The 26,291-nt window shown below is 48.5% G+C and overlaps 1 protein-coding gene across 2 annotated transcripts in view; it reads left to right on the top strand.

Annotated features, from left to right (window-relative positions):
* Positions 1 to 26,291, top strand: part of TRAPPC9 (trafficking protein particle complex 9) — a 585,848-nt gene that overhangs the window by 469,575 nt on the left and 89,982 nt on the right. For both annotated transcript variants that reach the window (XM_006830723.1, XM_006830724.1), the window contains one exon: positions 1,758 to 1,848. In XM_006830723.1, coding sequence (XP_006830786.1) covers positions 1,758 to 1,848 — 91 coding nt within the window. The remainder of the gene's footprint in view (positions 1 to 1,757; positions 1,849 to 26,291) is intronic.

The raw sequence follows: 26,291 nt of genomic DNA, 5'->3' as shown, positions 1-26,291 counted from the left end.
AGTGGATGAGTGAGTGGATGGATGGACGAGTGGATGAGTGAATGGACGAGTGGATGAGTGAGTGAGTGGATAGACGAGTGGATGAGTGAGTGAATGGATGAATGAGTGGCTGAACTGATGATTAGATGAGTGAGTGGATGAATGAACAAGTGGATAAATGGATGAATGGATCTTAGGATTGTGGCAGGCTTCTACAGCATGGTGTAGAGTGCTATGCAAAGTACAGTAGCCCCCCGATGGTCACTTTGGCAGAGGGATCCGGAGCTCTGGCCTCTGTTCCTTCCTGGTCCCCCCACCTCCAGCCTCCTGCCTCTGCCCTGCTCTACCTCACTCCCGCCCACCACCACTATATACACTGCCCACTCCACCAAAGCACAAGTGTGTCAAGTTTGAGGTCATGTTGGACCACGTCCAGCCTCAGCGCTTTCTGCCCTGTTTCCAACGCCACTTACATCTGCTGGACTTGCTCAAGGAAGCGGTGGCTTTGTTCTTCCCTGATCTCTGGAGAACACCAAGTGATGGATTCTTCCGCTTTCCATCTCATCGAGAGGCTGTGTCTCATTCACATAGGAAAGGGGGAGAAGCTCACAGGTCCTGCTGGGACAACAGTGAGACCAATAGCCAAACCCTCTGCCATTGCGTCGATTCCAACTCTTAGTGATCCTGTAGGTCTGGATGGAACTGCCCATTGGGTTTCTCAGGCAGTCAACTTTAAGATAGCAAGTCCTTCCCCTGAGGAGCAGATGATGGGTTCGAACCTCCGGCCTTTCCGTTAGCAGCCAAATGTTTTAATTGGTGCCACCAACTCCTTATTCCCCCACAGACGTAAATGTTAACACCCCCCACCAAACTCCTCACCAGTGAGTTGGCTGCAACTCCTAGTGTCCTACAAGACAGCAGAACTGCCCCAGAGGGTTTCCCACGCTGTCAATATTTACAGAAACAGACTGCCACATCTTTCTCCCAAGTAGTAGGTGATAGGGTCAAACCACCAACCTTATGAGTAGCAGCTAAGTGCTTAACAGCTGTACCAACAGGGGCCCTTTGGGTGGGAGACTTGGTTGGGAGATCTGGTTTCTAATTTTCTACCCCCTCACGGAGTCTCTTAGTGATTTCCTCGTAGGAACTTGCTAATATGTGCTCCATTGTAATGGTATCACTCCACCAAGACATACAGCATGGCAACCTCGAAGCCAATTCGAGTCCAAAGTGCGGCCAGAAGTGGCCGGCTTTAACAGTGATTGGTTTGTATGTGCCATTCGGGACAAGCAACTTCCTGTGCCCCCTCTCTCTCCCTGAGAGAATCCTTATGGGGGGTTTGAGGGTATCCTCAAGGATTCCCCTCCTATCCTAGACGTGAGGGGTTAGGGGGGAAGAGGCTCCGGAGCTCTGCTGCATCACCTGGCTTCCACCCACGCCACCCGAGAGCAGGAAAGACAGCTTGTGGAAGGCTCTTTCTGCTGTGATTTCTGCGGCTGCCTGAGCTTCAGGGCACCTGTATTCAAAATGAGCACAAGGAAGGCTCAAAGGGGCAGGATTTTATCTCCTCACAGCTCAGGAATCCCTGGGACCCCCTCCCCGACTCCCTTGTGGGTCTCTGGGCCACTCTGCTCTTTCTGAGCCACAGTGAGATTTAGGACCCCCTGACAATGGGCTGGCCTCGTAATCATGCCAGAAGCATCAGCATGCATTTGGAGGACATAGTTCATTCCTTCACGGGCCCCACTGGAGCCGAGTTTTCCTTGACCGAGGCCCACCCGTCCCTGAAGCGCCGAGGAGAGGCCAGCGTGGAAGGCCTGCTGAACCAGCTTGTCCTGGAGCACCTGCAGCTGGCCCCCCTGCAGTGGGGTGAGTACCGGGGTGCGGGCCTCACGTGCTCCCGCCCTGTGGGGTGGGGACCATGGATATGACTGTGTGCTGGGGTACCTGTAGCGTTGGGGTGTGGGCCTCATGTGTTCCTACCCTGTGTTGTAGGGACCATGGATGTGAGTGTGTGCTAGGGTACCTGTAGTATTGGGGTGTGGGCCTCATGTGTTCCTACCCTGTGTGGTGGGGACCATGGATATGACTGTGTGCTGCCTCCCCCTCTGCAGTGGGGGAGTACCGGGGTGTGGGCCTCACGTGTTCCTACCCTATGGGGTGAGGATCATAGATGTGATTAGTGCTGGGGTAGGTACCTGCAGTAGGAGGAGTACTGGCGTGCGGGCCTCATGTGTTCGTGCTGTTTGGGGTGGGGACCATGGATGTGCACATCTGCTGCAGGGCCGTGTGGGGAGCTGCAGGAAATGAGGTGACAGGCCACTGTGGCATCCTTGCATGGGCCACCGGCATCAATCTGCTGCTGTTCCATGGGGCAGGTTTGTCCTGTGCACGGTGGGAGCATTCAGTGCCCGTCAGAGATGGAACTGCGGACTTGCCTTGGAGTCCAGTTGCTGGTCCCCCCCAATTGGCAGCCTCAGGCAGTGTGTGTCTGCCAGTCATCTTGGGGGTGAAAGAGACCACACTTGTGGCTACCTTCTTGCTCCACCCTCATTCTCTTTGTAAACGCTGGAGCTTGGTGACAGTCCACCAGGGGTCATCCTGCTTTAACACTTTGGTCATAAGCTGCCGTTGGGTGAGTCGGCGGTGACCACCCATGTACAACAAACGGATGGTGGCCGCGCCCTTCCACATGCGGCACCGTTGATTTGAACGTTGGCACCTGCTTAGCTGAGGCGCGGGACCCTCATGGAGCCTTCCTTAGAGTTAGGAACAAGCAGGGTGGCTCTGGTAATGGAGAATGGCTCATTGTTCACTGGACGTGGCTTCATCACACCGTCTGTTTGGGGTCACGTGCTGACAGTCAGTGGTTAACTCGGACCCCATCTTTGTCTAACTTACCCGCAAAATCATGGACAGTCAGCATCTGGTCTTTCACCCACGATCCTCCCAGGAAATCCATGTTCGATCTCCTCCCACCCATTGCTTACCTTCAGAGTGAGGCCCCTCACCCTGCACCTGCAGCCCCCTCTCCTCTGCCTCCCTGTCTTTGCTCACAGTGAAGGAAGGTGCCGGGGGCCACACAGCCATTTTGGACATGGATGGGTCTATACTCTGTGCTCAAGAAGCTCCTTTCTGTGGAACCCCACCACCACCACACCCCTCGCTCATGTATGACTTGTCCTGAGGGAAGGGGTTCCCCATGCAGATGTCCTGAGTGTCCCTGGAATGTCCTGTCTTGTGGTCACCTGGGGTACAATCAGCTGCTTGACTCAGAGTTGGACAGCAGAGGGGGTCACCTCAAGTCCTTCCAGCCTGCAGAATTGAGACTGGCCATATTTAATCCATAGCTAGAGAGGACATTGTTTGGAAGACAAGCAGATTTGGTGGGGCAGGTGAGCCAACAGTGGGTCACAGCCGGGACAGAAGCCAGGGGCCAAGGATCTGAAAGCCCCAGGAGGCTTGTCTGTCCTCCCCGCTGGGTCCAGTCTCTGCAGGGGTGGACATCCTTGGGGGTTTCTTCTGAGTCTGAGCAGGGCTCAAGAGAGAAGAGGTCAGGGGACTCCTGCTCTAAGGTATCTCCTTGGCAAGCATTTTCATCAAAGATGCAGTTTGTCCTCACCACAATGTCTTGGGCCAGAGCTAATATCAGTATTTACAGACTGGGCAACAGAGACTCAGGACCAGCATTTGCCCCAAGGACCCCAGGAAGGAACACCCCTCTCTAGGTCACCCGCACAGCCCTGCCTGAAACCTGGATAGATCGGGAATCTCAGATGAAGAAACCCTTTCCTCAGGGGGAACTGAATACTTAATATCAGTAAAGGTTCTTTCTGTGCATCTGCCTTCTCTTCAGCAGGTTGTTGTTGTTGTTAGGTGCCATCAGGTCGGGACTGACTCATAGTGACCCTGTGTACAACAGAATGAAACACTGCCTGGTCCTGTGCCAACCTCACATCGTTGGTACACTTACACCCATTGCTGCCGCCGCTGTGTTAATACATGTCATTGGAGATCTCCCTCCTTTTCTCTGACCCTGCACTTTACCAAACATGATAGCTGCCCGCAAGGACTGGTCCCTCCTGACAACATGTCTGAAGTATGAGAGACGAAGTCTGGCCATGCTGGCCTTCCAAGAACATTGTGACTGGACTTCTTCCGACACAGATCTGTTTGTTCTTTTGGCATTCCATGGTACTTTTAATATTCTCCTCTAACACCATAACTCAAAAGCATCAGTTCTTCTACGGTCTTCCTTATTCATGGCCCAACTTTCACAAGCATATGAGGCGATTGAAAACACCATGCCTTGGATCAGGTGCACCTTAGTCCTCAAACTGACTTCTTTGCTCTTGAACACTTTCAAGAGGGCATGTGCAGCTGATTTGCCTAATGCAATACTTCGTTTGATTTCTTGACTGTTGCTTTCATGAATGTTAGTTGATCCAAGCAAACTAAAATCTTTGACAACTTCAATCTTTTCTCCATTATATGGATGTTAGTTACTGGTCCAGTGGTGAGGAGTTTTGTCTTCTTTACAATGAGGTACAATCCATACTGAAAACTGTGGTCTTTGATCTTCATCAGTAAGTATTTTAAGTCCTCTTCTCTTTCAGCAAGCAAGGTTGTATCATCTGCATGTCGCAGGTTGTTAGTGAGCCTCCTCCTCAGTGGATTCTGAAAAGACCCTTTAAAAGTTACAGTGGTGTGAAAACTGGGGAGACCAATGGGAACTGTAAGTGGGGGCTCGGAAGGCAGGCAGGATCTGGGTGTCCTAATTGGCCTGGAAGCTGAAGCAGACATGCATGGACAGGACTGCTGAGCAGCCTGAAGGATGGCCACAACCCAGCTCCAGCCCCACTATTCCCTCGTACTCTGCCCCTTGTCAGAAATCACTTCCCACCATTCCTCCTTTCAGTGGGTTATTGGGAACTCTGATCTGTCCATGCAGCCCTGGGTTCTGGCCTTAGCTGATTCACAGATGGGCTGTGTGATCCCAGGCTAGTCCCTCAGCCTCTCTGAGCCCAAGTCTCCTCATTCACGAGATGGGATGGCATTGCCGGGTGGAGTCATTAAGAGGATTCGCTGATACCCAGCATGTGTCCCCAGCACAGTCCCTGCCTCACTGGAGAGCCGTTCCCTTTGAATTATTCCCCTTCCCTACAGGAAACGTGGGCCAGTGGGACACTGAGTGCCCTGTGGTCCTCACATGGCCCAGCACATGGTAGGCTGTTGCGTTCCCTGATGCCTCTGGGGGTGTGAAGGTACAGGGGGTACAGGGACTGTGGCTAAGTGCACCCTTGTGTGGAACCATGCACTGTGCGCTAGAGGCCGGGCATGGAGTCAGGCACAGCTGGATTTCCCTGTGCTATGTGCTGGTGGGTCGCCCAGGACACCAGCCAATGCCCCTTGGACCGCTGTTTCCCCATTACAGGAAGGGTGGGGACCTTCCTTAGCATCTTCTCAGGGTCAGGAGGAATGATAGCTGCAAGGCCTTTGACAAAACATAACCCTCTGATGGCTGCAGAGCACAGATTTCTGACTGCCACTCATGTTCCCACGCTGCAGAGATTTCTGTCCGCCTGGAAGTCAGTTCTTCTACTGAGACTGCAGGGCACCCTGCCCAGCCCACGCCTCCAAGCACTTACCGCTCTGCCCTGCCACCTTCCCAGGAAAGCTACCAGGACAGCCAGGGCACCTGGGACATGGTGGTCAGCAGGACCCCTAGGGCACCAGGCCCACGTATGTGGTGCAGAGTCCATCCTCAGGGGTGGGAGAAGGTCATTATGGGGGCCCATGTCCTCGGAGGAGAGAGCTGAGTGGCATTTAGGACCTGAGCTCCTTTTCTCCTTACTGTAGAAAGTCCCAGGTGCCTGAGACTTGAGGAGCATGCCCTGGAAATCTGGAGGTGTTTCAGGACCTGCCAGGATTGGCCCAGATCCAGGACCCCTCCTCTCTTCCTGATGCCCAGTGGCACCTAGATGCAGGACACAGTGTGGACCACCAGACATGCATAATGAGCGGGCAGTGCTCGCCATGTATGAGGCCCATTAGCCCCACTGCCCCCAAGTCCATTTCAACTCATAGTGACCCCAAAGGACAGAGTAGCATGGCCCCGGAGGATTTCCAGGGCTGTACATCTTTAGGGGCAGCAGTTCAAAACTACCAGCTGTTCCGCGGGAGAAAGATGAGGCTTTCTGCTCCCGTAAAGATTTTCAGCCTCAGAAACCCTGTACAGGGTTGCTGTGGGTCGGAATCGACTCGACGGCACATAACAACAACAACAACATCTTTAGAGACGCAGACAGGCACACCTTTCTCCCACTTAGGAGCTGGTGGGTTTGAACCACCAACCTTTTGGTTGACAGTCAAGTGCTTAAGTACTGTATAGACCATAAAGTGACTTGAAATTTGCTCTGTTTTTGTAATATTATCCAGGTTTGAACAGAAAACCAATCTGAACCTGAAATAAGTTGATCTCCCTAAATTTAAAAGCAACTAGTAAAAAGTTACAAAACTTGCAGTAACCTTGTTGTTGTTGTTAAGTGCTGTGAAGTGGGTTCTAACTCATAGTGACCCTCTATTGGATGTGGCTGGTGAGTTTGAACCGCCAACCTTGTGTTTCAAACCGACCTTGGGGTAGTGCTTTATCCCATAGCGCCACACAGCGTATTAACAGTGTCGGTCAAAAGAAGTATCCTCCTGCCCCCTCCAGAGACCGAGTCTCACTGCCTCCTGGGGACAGCCAGGAGGGGCTGGGAAAGTGGGGAGCCTCCCTCTGCTGGGCCTTGGGAGGTTCCGCACGGATGTGTTACTTCCATGAGTTGGTTTGCAACCACAATTGTAAACACATTTCACATGAACCACCAGTGTGTTTGCAAACAAGGCAGGTATGAATGTTGGTTGGGATCCTGGGAACAGTGCCTACCTTATTTGGGGGGTGGGGGCACACCTACACCATGGTGGCCCTTGCTGTGTGTACAGTTCAGTGACACTGACTGCATTCTTCACGCTGTGCTTTCTCTCACCCTCCTCTTCCTTATTTTCTGCTGCCATGGTCTCGGTGCCCCTGAGTCTCCCATCCAACCTTCCGAGTGGCCAATGCTGGTTTAAGCTCACGATGGTAATTCCGAACAGTGCAGAGCTTCGTAAAGGTGTTTAGATGGGGGAGGGGGTGTTCCTGTCAGGAGTCCTCATCCCGAAGGCGTGGCCAGTGCACAGCCAGGACCACTCTGCTTGGCGGGTCTTAGCCCCCAGAGTACCACTGGGGCCTGTGTATCACCTGTGGGACAGGGCAGGAGGACTCCACATTGTTCTCCTGCCCCTGGTCCCCCTGCAAACATCTTCCTCCTCTGCAGATGTGCAGATTGAAGACTGCTACATCTGTCTCCGGAGTGGCACCTTTCAGTTAGCAGCCGAGTGAACCCCCAGGGTGCCTAATGGATAGAGAATCCATTTCTAACTCTTCTCTTGCTGACTGTGCAGCTTGCCTCAAAGGCTTACCATGCACAAGGCGTCTGCAGTTGTTTATCTGCTGGGCTCTTTCTGTGTGTGTGGGCTGCTCTCTCAGCACACCTTCAAAGAAGTTGTTGGGATTTTATAGGATCTTCTAGACGCCAGGGTCTTCCACAGTTTCCATCTGGTCACTGCAGCCCTCACCTGGTGTAGACATCCTTGACATTGGAGATGAGCCAAGTGGCTCTGCATCCTATGTGGGCCTTTTCCTCATAATGGGGCTTTATCTCAGGAAGGTTCTCTGAGCCTTCATCTTCCGCTTTGTAAAATGGGTGCTGAGGGCTGAGTGTAATGCCCAGTGAGCTCAGCACAGGCTCTTCATCTGATTCTCAGGTGGGAGTAGTGGGTCCACCTCGCAGGGCACCCCCCAAATTATTGTTGGTGCCCAGTTGTGGAGAGGAGGGAGCAGGGGTTTGGGGGTGGCCAGGACAGAACCCCTTGAGCCTGTGGTCAGATGGCAGCTTCCTGTCTCAGGTGCACAGAGGGTCCTGGGAACTGGGGGCGAGTCTCCAGGTGGGAAGGAGGGAGCAGGGCCTGTCTGGCCTGTTGCAGGGACTGTCCATCTTGAGGGCCACTTTACAGTCCAGAGATACCTTGGTCACCATGACCCAGGAGTCTGACTGGGGGGCTCGGTGACTGCTGCACACCCTCCTTCTCCAGTGGGCGGGTGGCCTCTCTCCAGAGCTCCTTTGTACCTGGTCAGCTTCACCAGTGGTTGTCTGTGTGTGTCCTCTTTCCTGTATCTCCGCCAAGTTCAGACTGGGCTTGAGTTGCGTTATGGAGCGAATTGTGGGGCAAAGATGAGGATTTCTGCTCCTTCAAAGGTTAACAAGCCTCGGAAACCCTATGCAGGGCCGCAGTGACTCAATGGCACTAAACAACAATGACATGTAACTGGCCTCTGTGTAACTGGCGCGCGTGAGTTCTGGGCTGTGATAGGAAGGCAGGGCTCATGGAACACACAGCACCAGAGAAGGGAAGGAGGACGGAGGCATGACAACCTGGGCACAGACGATGACATGAAGAGGATGCTTCTGTTGGGGGCTCACTACAGCGCCCCAGCTCTTCACTGTGAATCAGGCCATTTTTATCTGGCTTGCGTGTCCATGAGGACATCTTTGTTGTTAGCTGTGATCCAGTTGGCCCCAACTCATGGGGTCTTTACCTGCAACAGGACAAAATGCTGCCTGATCTTGCACCATTTTCATGGTCACTGGTAGGTTTGAGCCCATTGTAGTGGCCACTGTGTCACCTCATGTCACAGACGACTCGTTTCCACTGGCCTTACTGCTGTAAGATCAGCACTGGACTGCTAACCCAAAGGCCAGTGGTTCAAACCCACAAGCCACTCCTCAGGAACGACTGCACGGCACTAATAACAAACACCTTTTCAAACGTGCCATCCTTTTCCAGCAACTGGACTTTCCTACAACACATCCAAAGTCAGTGAGCCAACGTCTCACCATCCACACGTCTAGGGGCCTTCTGGTTGTACTTCCTCTAAGAATGGTTTCTCTGCTCTCTGGCAGCCCACAGTTAGTCTGTATCCTGGGAACTACAGGTCCCTGCTACTCCCTCTTACAAAAACCACAAGCAGTCTCAGAGAGGCGACTTTTTTTAGCCCAAGGTGACAGGGTGGCATCTATTCTTTACTTAGCCGATTCAGGCGTTCAGTCACCAAACACTGCTCCGTGCACTTCTGCTGTGTACCAGGCACTGTTTTAGGTTTGTGGGGTCCCAAAAGAGAAGATACAGACCCCAATCCAATAGGGTGGAGCCCCAGGTCTGTAAACAGACCACCCACCTACACTACGTGCAGGTGCTGGAGCTGGAGCTGGAGCAGGAGGTGGAACCCTGAGGACACCACAGGCAGCCCGCAGCACGGGCAGTTTGAGGCCTCCCTGGACAGACCACCTGGGTGAAACTGGGGTCATCAGATTTGCATGCTGTTCCTTAGGTCCCTGGACTCAGGAGTCTGAGAACAGGCTGCCCCAACCCTCTGGGGTCCACGCCCCCTGAGCAGCCAGCCCTGTAGCATGTTTGTTTGGGAGTTGGTTTGTTTTTGGTCCAGTGAGAGGGAGGTGTCCCAGCAGGACAGTGCACCCTTGAGGCACCGAGTGCTCCAGGTGTCTGTCTGAGTTGTTTCCCACTCTCTCTCCCAGTAACCTAGCAACACCACTCTCTCAGATTCCACTCGATCCCTCCCGGCTCTGAACCTCTGTTCCTTTCAAAGTACCCGTCACTGATGGGGACTGGGTTTGAGCGAGCAGAGGGATTGGTCATCTGAGCCTAGGGCGACACCTCTGCCATAGTGGGTGGCCATGTGGTCGGAGCCCCAAAGGCCAGGTGATGAGGGGGAGTGAGGCCCAGGAGGCTGGTGTCTGGAAGGAAGAACCCATTCACTTATTTTCTTTTACAAAAGGGAGTCTATTCCTTTTACAGATCAAGTGAAAATAAAGCAAACTCCCCCGTAGATGGTCTTCCCTCGCAGATATTGTGGGTTCAGTTCCAGACCACCACAATAAAGCGAGGGTGGCAGTCCAGTGACTCACAAGGTACTCTAGTCCCCCATCAGTAGAACAATGATGTGGACCCTCTCTGGCGTCTGTGCAGTGTGCAAAGTCTGAACTATTGTGAGAAGGGCCAACATGGGACACGGGACAGGAAGCCAGCTCAGGCTGTGGGGACAATGGCACTGGTAGACATGCTCAACACAGAGTGACCACAAGCCTGCAATCTGTGAAAAAACTCCAAATTTTACCGTGAGAAAATCCAGGCTGCAATCTGTAAACAACTCCGTTTTTTTACCGTGAGAAAATCCAGATGTAGAAAGTTGCAGCCTGGCCCAGACCTCCCATCCTCAGTATGGACTGCGCTATCTCCCATGCCCCCACATGGTCACCCCGCATCTTCCCACCTGATCACCTCTCCCTGTGTCCACCGAGCATCACTGTCTGTCTTCCCACCTCAGCACTTCTCCTTTATCCCCACAGCATTGTCCCCCACCTTACACCTGGACACCCCTCCCCATTTCCTTGCATATCACCCCACTGTCTCTCCCCTCCCCATCCCACCTCATCATCCCATCTCTCCACCTTGCCCCTCCATCTTTAGTCAGCCCCGGTGTCTGATAGCCTGCTTTATGGTACCCATTCCCTAAAAGACTAGCTCTCAGGAGCGTGTTCGATAGCCTATGTATCCCCTCAGCGTAGCAATCGCCAGTCGGGATGCTAACTTTAATGTTGACAGTTTGAGACTACCAGTCGTTGCGCAGGAGACAGATGAGGCTTTCTGCTCCCATAAAGATTTACAGCCTTGGAAACCCTACGCAGGGCCACATGGAGTGAGTGGGAACCGACTCCATGGCACATCATCACCACCATGTACCTTATGGCAGAAACTGATGGATAAGAATATTGCCCACTTTGCCCCCTCCACGGGGACACATCTTCACTGTGTTATCACTCTCTGCTACCCACTCGGCCCCCGCTCCAGGCACCCTCAGGCTTTTATACATACGGGTCCCACAGTCTTCTGTGAACTCAGATTCTCCTGGGAAGCCTTCCTCAAGAGCCCCACACCCCACTCATGCTTCCATAGCCCCCCGGCACAGCACCATTCTCCCACATCTCCAGTACCCGATTCTCCCGCTCTGGGTAGGGGGGTCGTGTGCTCAGTGTCTGTTGGCTGAAGGAAGTGGCCCATGAGTGAAGAGCATTGCCTCAGGACAGGCTTTGGGTGCATGTCCTTAAGGGTGTTTTCACATGATTTAACTGGCTCCACGTCGGTCGGTGTGTCCACATGTATTCAGATCGTCCCTTCTTGTTGAGGATTCAGTGGTTCCCAGTTTTCCCACCTGGGCATGTGCCTTTGTGCACGCCAATGGTTCATTCCTAAGCATCAGTTTCTAGAGAGGTATTGCTCCTAGGAAGCACGTATACTTTGTGAAGAGTAATCCTGAAGCACTAGTCAAGACTTCTGCTGTATTTTACTTTTACCCCCACTTATGTATCTATCCAAGGAGCTGTGATAGCGTAGTGGTAACAAATCGGGCTGTTAACCTCAGGCTCAGCAGTTCGAAACTACCAGCTGTTCCGCGGGAGAAAGAGGAGGCTTTCTGCTCCCGTAAAGATATACAGCCTCGGAAACCCTGTACAGGGTCACTATGAGTCAGAACCGACTCCACGGCACATAACAACAACAACAGCAACAAATGCAAGCAGAAATTCTGGTTCTGGAGGTCAGAAGTCCACACCAGGGTCCAGCCATATCAGTTCTCTCTGGGGGCTTTGGGAGGGAAGTGCCCTCCCAAATTCTTGGCTCTGTCGTCATGTGGTGTAGCTCTCTGCTCCCGCCTGTATGTGATTTTGTCTTCCTGTCTGCCCTTCTCTTTTATAAAACACCACTCAGAGGAGACCCAGACCGGGACCCAATCTGGTGGGACTTCATTAGTTTAACTGCTAATTTCTGCAAAGAAAACCCCTCTCTCCTGAAACAAGGTCACATTCAGTGCTACAGAGCTAAGACTTCTGTGGATCTTTTTTGTGGGGACACGATTCAATCCATAGCACCAGGTCTGACTCTAAGATGAGACATGGACCCTAAGTGGGACGCTCTACTCCATGAAACTATAGCATTGGTGAGGCCAGGCAGTGTTTGGCTGATTTATTTTGCAAAGGTACAGTGTGCACATGTTTCCAAATTTAGGAAGCACAACAATACGCGCAGTGGGAAGTCCCTTAGCAGTCCACCCGCTCTCCCGATGCCCTACTGTGGCCAGCTGCTGCTGTACCATCCCTGCATTGTACTTTCCCCTCAGAGGCCAGCACAGGGCAGCTCTGCCTTCACGCTGCTTTTTCATCTTGGATATCATCCTCATCAGTACATTTAGAGCTGCCACAAAGGAGCACAAGTAACTTACCATCCTTAAGGTTGGCAGTTTGAACCCACCCAGCATTGCCATGGAAGAGGGGTCTGGTAATCTGCCCCTGCAAAGATCACAGCCAAGAAAACCCTACGCAGCAGCCATACTGTAACACACGGAGCCGCCATGAGGTACAATCAACTCATGGGAAACAGTTGTGGGTTTTTTAATTCCAGAGGTGCTGCAAGGTTCTTAACGACTGTGTTCTTTCTATACTGTCATTTATGTGCTCTGTCCCTTTGGATGGACCCTGAAAGTATTTTGGATCTTCTGCTGTGCTGCACAGGTATGGTGTTGTGATCCTGTCTTTGTAAGCGTGTCATTCCAGCACATTGGAGGGCAATCTGTGGGGAATAGCATCCTCCACACGTGTTTTAATTGCTTCTTGATATGGGAAAGGAGCCCTGGTGATACCATGGTTGAGTGTGAACCCAGGAGCCACGCCCTCTGCAAGAGAAAGCCGAGGCTGTCTGTCTGTCTGCTTAACAAAGAAACCCTCTGGAGTAGTTCTGCTGTCTTCCAGAGTTACTGTGAACCAGAATCACACACCTTGGGCTTCTTTACCTGAGGCTGTTGATTCGTTCTTGTTTCTTCTTTTATAAATGTTTACTTCTTTCCTTTTCCTCTTTTAAAAACAAAAAATTTTTAAGTGACTTGAGTGAAGATTTACAGAGCAACTCATCAGTTTTGCATTCAACAAATCAAAGATTTGGTTTAATTTCAGTGTTTGCAGTCCCCTCCATACCATTTCGTTATCCCACTTCCTCCCTGTGATTCTTGTTTCCATTCCATCCTCCACCCCAGCCCTTCCAAACTTTCCCCTCAGGTAACTGCTGCCTTTTGATCTTCAATGGCTATCTGTTCCAAGCATCTCTCCTTTGTCTTGATTAACCTGGTTAACACATGATCTACTTTATCCATCATTCTATTACTTTTTTCATACAATACGTTTTGCTTCCTTCCTTGATTAATTTCTCCTCTCTCCTGTACTAGGGCTTTGTAGTATTATTTTTATCCCTTACTTATTGAGTTGGATATTTGATTCATATATTTGATTTTTCTGTATTCTCATATAAATAATTAAGGCTATGAATTTTCCTGTGATAACTGCTTTAGCTGTATTCCATGGTCTGTTTTAAATATTTTCACATTTATGTTTCAGGCATTCTGTAATTTTAGCATGTAATTTCATGCCTGCCTCAGAAGTTGTTCAAACACAGCTTAAACTTTTTGTTTTCATCTTCTAGTTTTGTTATAACTTTTTAAAAAGACCTTTTATTGTGGATTGAGCATAGGTTCAGAGAGCACAACATTAGTTTTGCATTCAACAAATCTTATGTTTTGCTTCATTCCAGTGATTGCCGTCCCCTCCACATGCCATCAGTTAACAGTATTTACCTCTATTCACTTTAACATTGCACTCCTCCCTGTGTCTCCCGCTGCATTCATCTTTCCTCTGCTAACTACCTCCTTGTTTTATATTTCCTGTCCTGTCACCCATGTTAACATATGTCTGTCCTCTAGTCCATGAATAATTTCACCTAAATCTTCCCCCGTTGCCATCATAGATTGTTTCTTTTATCAAGAAAACCTTTTAACTGTTTACAATATTGGTGTCATACAATGTTTGTCCTGCTGTGATGCCCTAATTTCATTCAGCAGAATGTCCTCCAGGTTCATCCATGTCATGAGGTATTTGACACATTCATTGTTGTTCTTCAGTGTTGTATAATACTCCATTGTGTGCATATACCAAAGTTTGTTTAACCATTCTTCTTTTGATGGGTATTTATGCTGTCTCCATCCTTTTGATGTGGCTCTTGTAGACAGTATATGGAAGGATCCTGCTTTCTTATCTATTTTTCTCTCGCTGTCTCTTGACTGGTGCAGTTAGTCCATTTACATTCAGTATAATTGCTGCTAGGTATGAATTGATTGCTGTCATTTGGCGGTGTGTGTTTAAATGTGTGTGTGTGTGTGTGTGTGTGTGGTGCTGCTGATTTCTTTGTTCCATATAATTTTCTAGGCTGTGTTCATTTTGTTTATGGGTTTATGATTTTCCTCTTTATTGTAGTGTTTTCCTGAGTTTTTCGAAAGTTTTTTTCTGTGTTTTTCTTGCTCACCTTGATCTTCCTACAATCCTTTGAAGGTACTAACGACCCTCCTTTTGAATTCTTTTTCACTTAGCTCCATTACCTTTTCTTCCACAGAAACACTTTGTGGATCTGCCTGTTGGTCATTTATTTGAACAATTCTCTCTTGTTTCTTCATGTGAACTAAAATGACTTGTTGTATCAGGGGCATTGTGGTGTTGTCATATTTGTATTTAATTGATTTTTAAAATAACATTGTATTTAAGAGGAGCTCTGGCAGCGTGGTGGTTATGAATCGGGATGCTAACTTCAAGGTTGGCAGTTCGAAACTACCAGCCATTCCACAGGGGAAAGATGAGGCTTTCTGCTTCCATAAAGATTTACAGTCTCAGAAACCCTGTACAGGGTCACTATGCTTTGGAACCGAATCTATGGTACTTAACAACAACAACAAGGCTTGCACCAACTCTCTCCTGTAGGTGTAGTTAGAGTATACCGTTCTCATTCGCCATTCTTGCACTGCAGTTTAAGGTGTGATTGGCTGGTATTGCTGTCTATCATTGATCAGGTGGTATATGAGCTGGAACTGGCTCTTGCCCAGTGGGTGGAGCTGCAAAGGGTACTGTTATCACTGGGCTGTATTGGTACAGTTGCTGTATCCTGTTGTATGGGAAAGGGAAAATCTCTCTCTCACACACACATACACTAACAAGAAAGCAAAAGAAAATAAACAAGAAACTAACAATGAAAAGAGAATGAAGAAGTAAAGGCAGCACCAGAACAAACATAGGAGCTACAAAGACAAAAGAAAATAAACAAGAAACTAACAATGAAAAGAGAATGAAGAAGTAAAGGCAGCACCAGAACAAACATAGGAGCTATAAAGACAAAAGAGGGACAAGGAAATGGAGCTGCAGAAGAAAATAAGAGAGAAAAGAAAATAAACAAGCATATAAAGCCTTAAAAAATAGAATAGGAACATGGAGGTATGCTGTCGTTGTTGTTAGGTGTCATTGAGTCGTTACCAACTCATGCACAACAGAATGAAACACTGCCTGGTCCTGCGCCAACATCACAATCATTGCTACGTTTGAGCCCATTGCTCTTACCACCATGACAATCCATCTCGTTGGGAATCTTCCTTTTTTTACTGACCCTTCTCTTGACCAAACATCATATCCTTTTCCAGGGACTGGTCCCTCCTGAATATATGTCTGACTATGAGAGATGAAGTCGGGCCTTCCTGACTTCCAAGGAACATTCTGCCTGTACTTCCAACACAAATTAGTTTGTTCTTTTGGCAATCTATGTTCCTTTCAATATTTTTCTCCAACACCATAACTCAAATGCATCAATTCTTCTATGGTCTTTCTTATTCACTGTCTAGCTTTCACACACATATGAGGTTATTGAAAATACTGTGGCTTGGGTCAGGCACAACTTAGTCCTCAAGCTGATGTCTTTACTCTTCAACACTGTAAAGAGGTCTTGTAGAGCAGATTTGCCTAATGCAATACATCATTTAATTTAATTTCTTGACTGCTGTTTCCATGATTGTTGATGGTTGATCCTAGCAAAATGAACTCTTTGACAATTTCAGTCTTTTCTCTTTTTATATGTTGTTGTTGTTGTTAAGTGCCATAAAGCCAGTTCCACCTCATAGCCACCCTGTGTAGGGTTTCCAAGGAGCGACTGGTGAGATTGAACCACTGACCTTGTGGTTCAAACTGACCTTGCAGTCTAGTGCATTAACCTGCAGTGTCACACCAGGACTTCAGTGCAGTACATTGAAAGTATAATTTTAAGTGGTTTTGTTGTATAAGTATTCTGATATTTGAACTTAGGGACTGAACTGATTTAGTTAAGTTTTTAGGAGAACTCCTGCTACATACCATCAAAAACTTAAAAAAAAAAAATTAGAAAATTAATCATCTATATCCAAACTTAAAAGTCTAGGAATGCACTGTAGGATAATCACTGGACTGCTGACCTCAAGGTTGGCAGTTCAAACTCACCAACCACTATATATACCGACATATATGGAAACCCTGTATTTACCCACAAGGCTGCTATAAGTCAGAACTGATTCAACAGAACTTAATATTCAAACTCAGACCAAATATATTTGCTGTCAAGGGATAGTTTGTATTGTTTTATGGGGACTCTTGTATTAAAATCTTTTTAGGGAAGTGATTCACAACCATTGGCTGCCCGTCAGAAAACTCTATGGAAGTTGAAAAATCCCCCAATGTTTAGGCACCAACTCTAAAAAGAATTTAGCTTGTAGATCTAAGGTGCTTGTTGTGTGCCAAGGTGATTTTGACTCACGGTGCTGATATATGGCATGTTGTTTCTGGTCCAGTGGTGAGGATTTTTGAGGTGCAACCCATACCAAAGGCCGTAGTCTTTGATCTTCATCAGTAAGTATGTTACATCCTCTTCACTTTCAGGAGGCAAGAATCATATTGCAGGTTGTTAATGAGTCTTCCTCCAATCCTGATGCCACATTTTTCTTCATATAATCCAGCTTCTCTGATTATGTGCTCAGCATACAGATTGTACAACTATGGTGAAAGAATACAACCCTGGCACATACCTTTGCTAATTTTAAACCATTCAGTGTTCCCTTGTTCTGTTTGAACAGCTGCCTCTTGGTCTATGTATAGCTTCCTCATGAGCACAATTAAGTGTCCCGAAATACTCATTCTCTGCAATGTTGTCCTCAGCTTGTTATGATCCACACAATCAAAAGCCTTTGAATAGTCAATATAACACAGGTAAACATCTTTCTGGTGTTCTCTGCTTTCCATCAAAATCCATCTGACATCAGCAGTGATATCCGTTGTTCCACATCCTCATCAAATCCAGCTTGAACCTCTGGCAGTTCTCTGTCAATGTGCATTTGCAGCCATTGTTGGATTATCTTTAGCAAAATTTTACTTGTAGGAGATACTAATGATGTTGTCTGATGACTTCTGCCTTCTGTTGGGTTACTTCTCTTTGGAGTTGACACAGGTGTTTGTCTTCCAAATTTCTTAGTGTAGATGATTCAGTACCTCCAGTGCTGCATCAGTTTGTTGAAAGATTTCAATTTGTATTCCATCCATACCCGGAGCTTTCTTCTTTGCCATTGCTTTCAAAGCACCTTGGACTTTTCCTTCAGTATCATTGGCTCTTGATCATATGCTACTTCTTGAAATGGTTGAACACTGATCATTTCTTTTTGGTACCTTGACTCTGTATTCCTTCCATCTTCTTTTGATGCTTTCTGCATCATTCAGTATTTTGCCCATAGAATCTTTCAATATCACAAGTGGAGGCTTGAATTTTTCTTCAGTTCCCCCAGCTTGAGAAATGCTGAGCATGTTCTTCCCCTTTGGTTTTCTAGATCTTTCCCTATTTTTCTGTAATATTTGACTTTGTGTTCTCAAGCTGCTCCTTTCAATTTTCTGTTTAGATCTTTCTTTTACTTCCTCACTTCTTCCATTTGCGTTAACATTTCTACACTGGAGAACAAATTTCAAAGTCTCTTCTGAAATCCATTTTGGTGTTTTCCTTTTTCTTGTCTTCTTAATGACCTTTTGCTTTCTTCTTGTATAATGTTCTTGATGTCATCCCACAACTCTCTGATCTTTGGACTTTAGTGTCTAATGTATCAAATCTGTTATTTAGTTGACCTCTAAATTCAGGTTGGATATGTTCAAGATTGTATTTTGGCTTTTGTGGACTCATTTTAATTTTTTCAGCTTCAGCCTGTACTTGCATATAAGCAGTTGATGCTCTGTTCCACAGTCTGCCCCTGGCCTTGTTTTGGCTGATGATGTGGAGCTTTCCCACTGTCTCGTTCCCAGATGTAGTCAATTTGATTTCTGTGTATTCCATCTGGTGAGGTCCACATATATAGTCAACTTTTATTTTGTTTAAAAAGGTATCTGAATGAAGAAATCATTGGTTTTGCAAAATTCTATTTCTATCACCAAAAGGCCATAGTTTCCAATGACCAGTCCTTCCTCGTTGTTTCCAACCTTTGTGCTCCAATCACCAGTAATGATCAATGCATTTTGATTTAATCTTTGATCAATTTCAGACTGAAGAAATTGATAGAATTCTTCAGTTTCACCACCACTGGCTTTATTGGTTGGTGTGTAAATTTGAAAAATAGTGATATTAACTGGTCTTCCTTGTAGGCATATGGATATTATCCCATCACAGTGTTGTTCTTCAAGACAGATCTTGATATGTGCTTTTGATGATGAGTGTGACACCATTCCTCTTCAATTTGTCATTCCTGGCTTAGTAAACCATGAGACTGTCAGATTTAGAACAGCAAATACCTTCCACTTCAGCTCACTAATGCCTAGGATGTCAATGTTTTTGCATTCCATTTCATTTTTGAGACTATCCAATTTTCCTAGATTCTTAACATCATACAATTAAATGGTCTGATTACTAATGGATGTTTACAACTGTTTCTCTTTATATAGATGTGTGTGCATATATGTATCCTTAAAAATAACTAAAATATAGAAGATGGACAGGAAAATGGAGGTATAGAAGATAAAAATAAGATAGGAAATAAATGAAGAACTTTAAAAGAAAATTTAGAAAAACAAAGGAGAAAGAAGAAGAAAAGGGAACAAGAGTAGATAGTAGTAAAGAAAGCTCAAAAAGGGGGAAAAGAGGGTAAATGGAAAACAGAAGAAAAGAAGGAAAAACTGGATATAGAAAGGATAAAATTAAAGGCAATAGAAAGAGAAGAAGGAAGAGAAAGAATAAACAAGCAAAAACAATGAGGCAAGAAAAGGAATAAAACAAACCCCAAAACCCAAACAAAGCAGTCCAGCTGTTGGACCCGGAGAGGAGAACACTCTGGGGGTTACTGCAAGCCAAGGAGCCCATGAGGTGGGTGTAGGAGGGATGTGGCAGCAGAGTTCTGGCCCTAGATGGAATTCCTTTTGGCCTCAGTGTTATCTGTGTTCAAAGCACTCAGTCAGGATGCAATTCATGGAGGCTCTTGATGGAGCTGGTTTCAGTGTCTGTTAGGACCACAGGGCAGCTGGGGGCTGGGTGATTGGTTAAATGCTGATATGGTAGCTCTGTGGATTTTGTAGGCCTGGAGCCGAGTCCACCTGAATCCATGCACCAAACCACACAGTCTGCTCCACCTCACACTGGCATGACTCCAAACCACTTTCTTCCTGACTCCTGGAGAACAGAGTCTGGGCTGGGTGTGGATGAGGGTGGGAGCTGGCCCCACCTTTGGTCACCAGGGGAGTGTGGGGATGAAAAAGGAACCAGACTTTTCCCATTGTCTGCCAAGCCTCCTCCTGTTGACTGAGTTGATCACAAGATGGTTGTACCGTGTCTGGCCAGCCCTTCACCAGGCAGTTTCCCTCTCTCCCTGTCCCTGTGTGTCCTTTCCTTCTGACATACACTCAATCCACTTCCCTAACCTTTCTTCTGATTTCAGGGTTCCATGATTTTCATCTGTGTCTGTTTCATTTGGTCTCTCGTATTTTTGTTGTAGAGGGTCTGTGTAGTGCGTCTGCCTGGGCCGCCATTATGCTGCAAGTCTTGCTTATTCCTTTCTAACGTTATGGCATTGTAATTATCTTAGCTGCTATTTGACCTCTGAGAATTTACTGAGGTTTTTCTTTGTGGTTAGTTTTTTAATGAGCATTTGACAAGAATAGTCCTTTCCTTAACAATTGTTGTTGCTAAGTGCTATCAAATCGGTTCTGATTCATAGCACCCCTGTGTAGCATTTCCAAGGAGCAACTCGTGGGTTTGAACTGCCAACCTTGTGGTTTGCAGTCCAGTGCTGATTCTACAGCACCACACCAGAAGTGGTTTGAAAAGGTATAAATTTGCTCTATCTTATTAAATCTTAATCCTTAAGATTGTTGCTTCCTTGATCTCCCATAGACTTTGGTGAATTAACATCACAACTGTATCTCTATTTCACCATAAATTTGCTGGAATATATGTGCTTTAACTGTTGATGATCTCGGGTGTGTTTGTTGTTGTTGTAGCTGCCATCTTGTAGATTCCGTTCAAGACCACCCCATGTGTGTTGTTTTTGTAGGGTGACATCGAGTTGCTTCTGATTCACAGTGACCCTGTAGAGGGTTTCCGAGGCTGTAAATCTTTGCTGGAGCAGATATTCGTAATTATCTTTTTGTTGTATCCTTTACCATTGACATTGCCCTTCTCAGCCCCTAGAGTGCTGTTTGTCCTGATTTCAGCCTTGTCTGGTATTAAGACGACCACCCCTGCTTTCTTTTATGCTTAACTAGTGGAGGGTGAATGTTGTCCTGGTGTAGCATTATAGGATAAGCACTGGACTGCTAACCGCAAAGTCGGTGGTTCAAACCCACCAGTCGCTCCTTGGAAACACTATATAGGGTCACTATGAGTTGGAACTGACTGCATTTTATTTGACAACAAAGTATACATTTGTCCACTCTCTTACTTTAAATCTTTGAGAATCACTTTTTTTTTTTAAAGTGTGTTTATGATTCTCTTGGATAAAGCAGTTTAGTTTTTATTTGTGATACAATTTCAATGTTGTTTTGTTTTTCAGTTATTACATGAATTTAGGCCATATCTGTTCAATGATGTGGCACATATGAATATTTCTTATTTTGCACTGAGTTGCAGAAAAGTTGCAAGTACAGGAGTGAGATATTGATTTTTCTTGAACCATTTTAGAGTAAGTGTGCGGCCTGATGCCTTAGCATCACCACATTCTTCTGGTACGTTTTCTACAAATAGGATCTTTTCCTGTGTGCCCACAGTATAGTCACCAGAATCAGGATATTGGCATGGGTGGCTTACCACCATCTGGCTAATCTGCACCCAGGCTCCATTTCCTCCCAATCACTGACCGTCCAGGCCCAGGTGAGCTGCTGCCCACATGCTGAGGCTCCGCTTCCACCGCACTGCTGTCTCCAGTTCCTCACTAGCATCCTGTGCCCACCTCACACCTGCATGGCCTCTTAGGGCTGGGGACCAGCACACGATGGATGAATTCATTCAGAAGATGCTGATTTTCTGCTCCCTAGGACGTCACAGACTTGTTGGAGAAAAGCTGTGTGCTTATCAGACCCAGACATGTTGTGCCCATTCACTTCCTCAGGTGGGCTTCTGTGACTCTCTCCCCTGGAAGCTCCTTGCACCTTAAGTCTTGGCAAACTAGACAATGGTTGTATGTGAGGGGGGCTGGGTCTCCTTGGATCTATCCTTCTGCTGCCATCCCATCACGGAGACCTCACAAGAGTTTGGACCATGCTTGGGATCATCACTCAGGCGTGCAGATATAAACCGAGTCTGGAACCACGTGGACATTTTAGTCCCAAAGTTCTGTGTGAGTTTGCGGGGCAAGTGAGCCTCCTGTTTCCTGAAGAGTGTCTGTTGCCCTCCCTGGACCTGCGGGTCCTGCCTGCCAAGCATCCTAGGATGTAGGACCTCAAGGTGCTCCTTAGTGACTTAGGCCCATATGGACCCCGGCCGTCTCTCCCTGCTTCCTCCCTCAGCCCTTCCCATGAACTGCTCATGAAGCAGATTCCCTGAGGACATGGCTGCCACAAGAAACAGGCAGAAGCCCCAGCTGACCCGCATCCAGACAGCCCAGCCCCTAAGGACAACATGCCTTTTCCCTCGAAGCCCTTTAGTAGAAGGGTTTGGAGAGGCTGCAGAAACCAGGGAGACCAAATCTCCCACAAGCTGGAGGCATGAAGGGTTAAAAATAAAAAAGGTTTTATCTTGTAGAGAAACAGTGGGAACGCTGGAGAAAGACAAAACGCGGCCCCATCATCTATTTTTAGCAGCCTGCTTATCTTGAAACTCACTTCCCACTCAAGGGATCAAAAGCACCGAGACGATGTGGCACAGGCCAGGTCCGTGTTGGAACTGGACACACACTCACCCACATGCTGCTCCCCATCTCCACTGCTGTGAGGTGACAGTCCCAGCCCCAGCGAGTGTGCATCAACAGTGAGCTCAGGGCAACCTCACCACAAGGCCTTCCTTCAGCATCTCTCGGACCTGGTTCCAGACCCGGAGCTGGGTTTACAGCACATGCTTGGTGAACCAGAGCTGAGAACGGAGCCAAGGCATGTGGCTGTCTACAGTAACCGCAGAAGGCTCTCCGCTCCAGGAGTCTGCGGACTCCGCTGAGCTTAGCTCCGTAAATGACCTCGGCCAAGTGCATGCCCCACACTCTCCGCTGCAGCACGTGTGTGCTTCTACCCAGCAGCATGTACCCACAGAAAGGGCTGCTTACCCTCACACCCTGTTCGCCTTCTGCTCTGTCTTGATTAGCGAGGAGTGAGCGTGCCCCCAGTCCTGTACCACCCAGACCTGGAGTGATTTTGAGCAAGTCCTTTCAGTCCTCAAGCCTCGGTCTCCTTGTGAGAAGGTGGGGGTAACATTGCTCAGCCCTCAGCCACCGTGTTACCAGCAGGCTTTGTCCTCATGTACTCGTGCCTCTAAACCCAGGACTGGGGGTCCAGTGATGGGTTTGTGGGCTCTGATCAGTCTGGAATGTAGCATTTTGCTGTCTACATCCCCAAAGGGCCCTTGGCATGAGATCGAGGCTGAATACCACCTGTTTACCTGAGCACGTTTCTGCTTGTCCACAAGGTGATGAGTGGCAGACACGCATCGTTTATTGACTTTACTCCAAAATAATAATAATAATAAAAATGTGGTAGTCCCATGTGTAACAAAACAGTTGTCATCTCCCATTTTTGACATACACAATCTGGGGACACAACCTCACCAATGGCTGTTCCCAGACTGCCCATCAGTATCAGGCCCTCGGCTGGACACGTTCTGTAGGTTCATCACCTCCCTTGATCTTCTAGACAGCTATATACATTGGGATTATGGTCCTATCTCATACAAATTCCGTAAGGCAAGGCCGCTTACCCAAGGTCATACAGCAAGAGTGGACCAGCATGTTGGGTGTCTGGTGGTTTCCATAGATTGCTACTTCAGTTGCCATGAGACCAGAAGAACTGGATGGTGCCCAGCTGCCATTACTGATGTTGTGATGAAGGCCCTATACAAGCATCCTGATCTAACGGGGGGAGCACATGGAACAGAATTTCAAATTATTAATGGAATCCAGACTTTCTGGAGCCGTGGACACTGGATGAACCCCTGAAACTGTTGAGATCTTGTTTAAACCTTAAACCATACACCGCTCCTGAAGTCTTCTTTGGACCAAAATTAGTTTCTCCTCAGATGGAAAGCATGTCAGTGTTCAGCATTGTGAGCTTGGAAAGAATCACCTCTATGAGATCACACTGACAGCAGCCCGGCAGCAATGGTGGTGGACCGTTCGGAGAGGAGTGGCAAGAATGTTTGCACAACTTGGAGAATGCAATCAACGATACATATAGAAATTGTTGAAGTAATGGACATTCTGCTGCATGTATTATCACCAAACAAAACAAAACAAAGTAGTCTAGTGAGGGGGAGATCCCAGGCACTTAGTCCCAAGCCCACATTCTTTCTGATCTGCTATCATTTCGGAATTGGGGGAGTGGGCAGTGCCCTGCATCTGTTCCTTCTCTACCAAGATCCATTCATTCCTCCACCAGGAGGGTGACCCTGTGGACTTGTTTCACATTAAGGAGCTTGTCCTCTGATAAACGCTTGTCTCAGAGTGCGGCCGGCTGTGTTTTTCCACCTGCTGTACGGGCTCAAGTGCCCCGGGATGATCCACCCCTAAGGGCCTTGAGCAGAAGGATGTTGTCCAGAGCAGCTTGAGAAGGTCAGGGGCCGAGGCTTTGAAGTTGCTGTCAGCCTCAAGGTCCGGCTTCAAAGCGGCTCAAGGCCGGTGTTTCTGTAAGCATCTATCTCTCTGCGTGTCTGCTCCTCAGCGGGAAGGAGTTATGGCCCCCGTGCGTGTTAGTACTGGTGCCCGACGGGACCATGCTGCCTTCCAGACCGCTTTTCCTTCCTAAGAAATTGAACTGCTTCATTTTAAACACTGTCCTTTCAGGCACTTGTGAGGCAGACCTAGAGAAAGAGGGCAAAGTGCTGTGGAGCCGCGAGTCACAGTTGCCAGTCACATGTGTCATCTGGGGTGCGGCATTTTCGGTACCCCCACCCTTGTGACCAGAGGGCTGGATGAGGTGATCTTGGGGGTTGTTCCCCTCCAAGCATCCATGAGTCCCCAGGTCTTGGGCATCTTGTACCTCCTTGGTCAGCACTGGGCAGTGCTGTGGTCTTGGTAGATAAGGGAGTGGCAACTATGGGAGCTCACTGGGGCCAAATTTCCTCAGATTTGGAACTGTGGGAACTCCGTGAGGACAGCCTTCTCCACCTCTGAGAACCAGGTCCAAGTGTGTGGTTGCTGCTGGAACGGCCATCACACAATGGCCACCATTGAATTCTGGTTGACCAGCTCCACATCTGGAAAATGCTTGCTCAGTGAAAGGCCCATTTGTCCCTTTGGCCCTTGCCACTTTGTGTGCAGAAGTTGAGTCGGGGTGTCCTTATGGGATCCCTGTGCAAGTCCAGGCAGCACATGAGGAAAGCAAGAGTGGGGCAACATGGTCCTTTGCGGCATGAAACTGTGCCGTGAACACAGGCTTGTTCCCCAGGAGGGTCACAGAGGCCTGGGGCAGGGCTGGCCCCGATCTTCCTTCCCCTGCAGGCCTGGGTGGCCTCTGGGTCCAGCCGCTGCTGTCCTTGGGAAGGAGATGGCCACCCTGTCCTCTGAAAGCCTTTCTGTCTGGAAGCCTGGGCTTCATTCGGTGGACATTGGGCTCTGCGTGGGAAGCGTCACGTGGCAGTCTGCGGGTCACTGGGACAGCAGCAGTATTGATGGGTGTTTCTAATGATGGGGACACAGAAGGACCACCATGAGGCTAGGAGAACAGCGGGTTTCACAGCCCCCGGAGTCCACTCAGGCAGGACGCATGCAGGGAGAGCCGGGGGATGCATGGACAGAGCCCCCACAGGTAATACTCGAGGGAACACTTTGAGATGGGGACCTGGGCACCAGCCCCCAGGAGGTGTAGCTGTCTGAGGGAGGCATTTGAGGGGGAACGGAAGGACCAGACAAGGGCCTCCCCTCCTCTGGCATCAGCCACCCGGGCCTCGGTGGCTGTCCTTAGCTCTGACCTTTGGCTAGGTGACTGATGCTTCTGGAATATTCGGAGCGGCTCAGTAGTCACTCAGACCCCACCCCTGCTGGTGAGGGCACAGGTAGAGATATCACACCTGACACCCCACACACCTGACACCCCACCTAGCCCCCAGTTCTGACAGCTCCTACCAGCATCCCATTACCCAGTAAACAAGTTAAGCATGGGCTTACTCATGCTTATTTATCTTCAGGGAACAATCTTTACCACATCGGAGTTTCTGCTTCTAGGTCTGAATGATGTCTGTCTCTCCCAAGCCCACAGCACCTGCTTCTGGAACCAAAGCCTCTTACAGGGTCACAACCCCCTTCAGCACTGAGGCCCATCTGCCAGGCAGCCACCTGCTGACTTATGCTGCCGCCTCAACTGAGGGGCAGGTTCGGCTCGCCACAGGTCAGCCCATGCTTCCCCTTCGTGTGGGCACCTCTGTTCCTGAGGATGCCCAGGAGTGCGGCGGCCACAGACCCGGGCCAGCCAACTGCAGACAAATGTTAGCCACTGGGAAAGTGAACAGGACATAGTGGGACAGACGTTGTCAGTGAGAGTTCTTCTCTCCCTCCACTCTCCTAGTGTCCCTGTCCTCTTGTCAGCCCCTGAGGGGACGGACCCTCCCTCCGC

Source organism: Chrysochloris asiatica, unplaced genomic scaffold (genome assembly GCF_000296735.1).
Source record: "Chrysochloris asiatica unplaced genomic scaffold, ChrAsi1.0 scaffold00001, whole genome shotgun sequence".
Classification (NCBI taxonomy): Eukaryota; Metazoa; Chordata; class Mammalia; order Afrosoricida; family Chrysochloridae; genus Chrysochloris; species Chrysochloris asiatica.
This window is presented reverse-complemented; position numbering and strand designations above follow the sequence as displayed.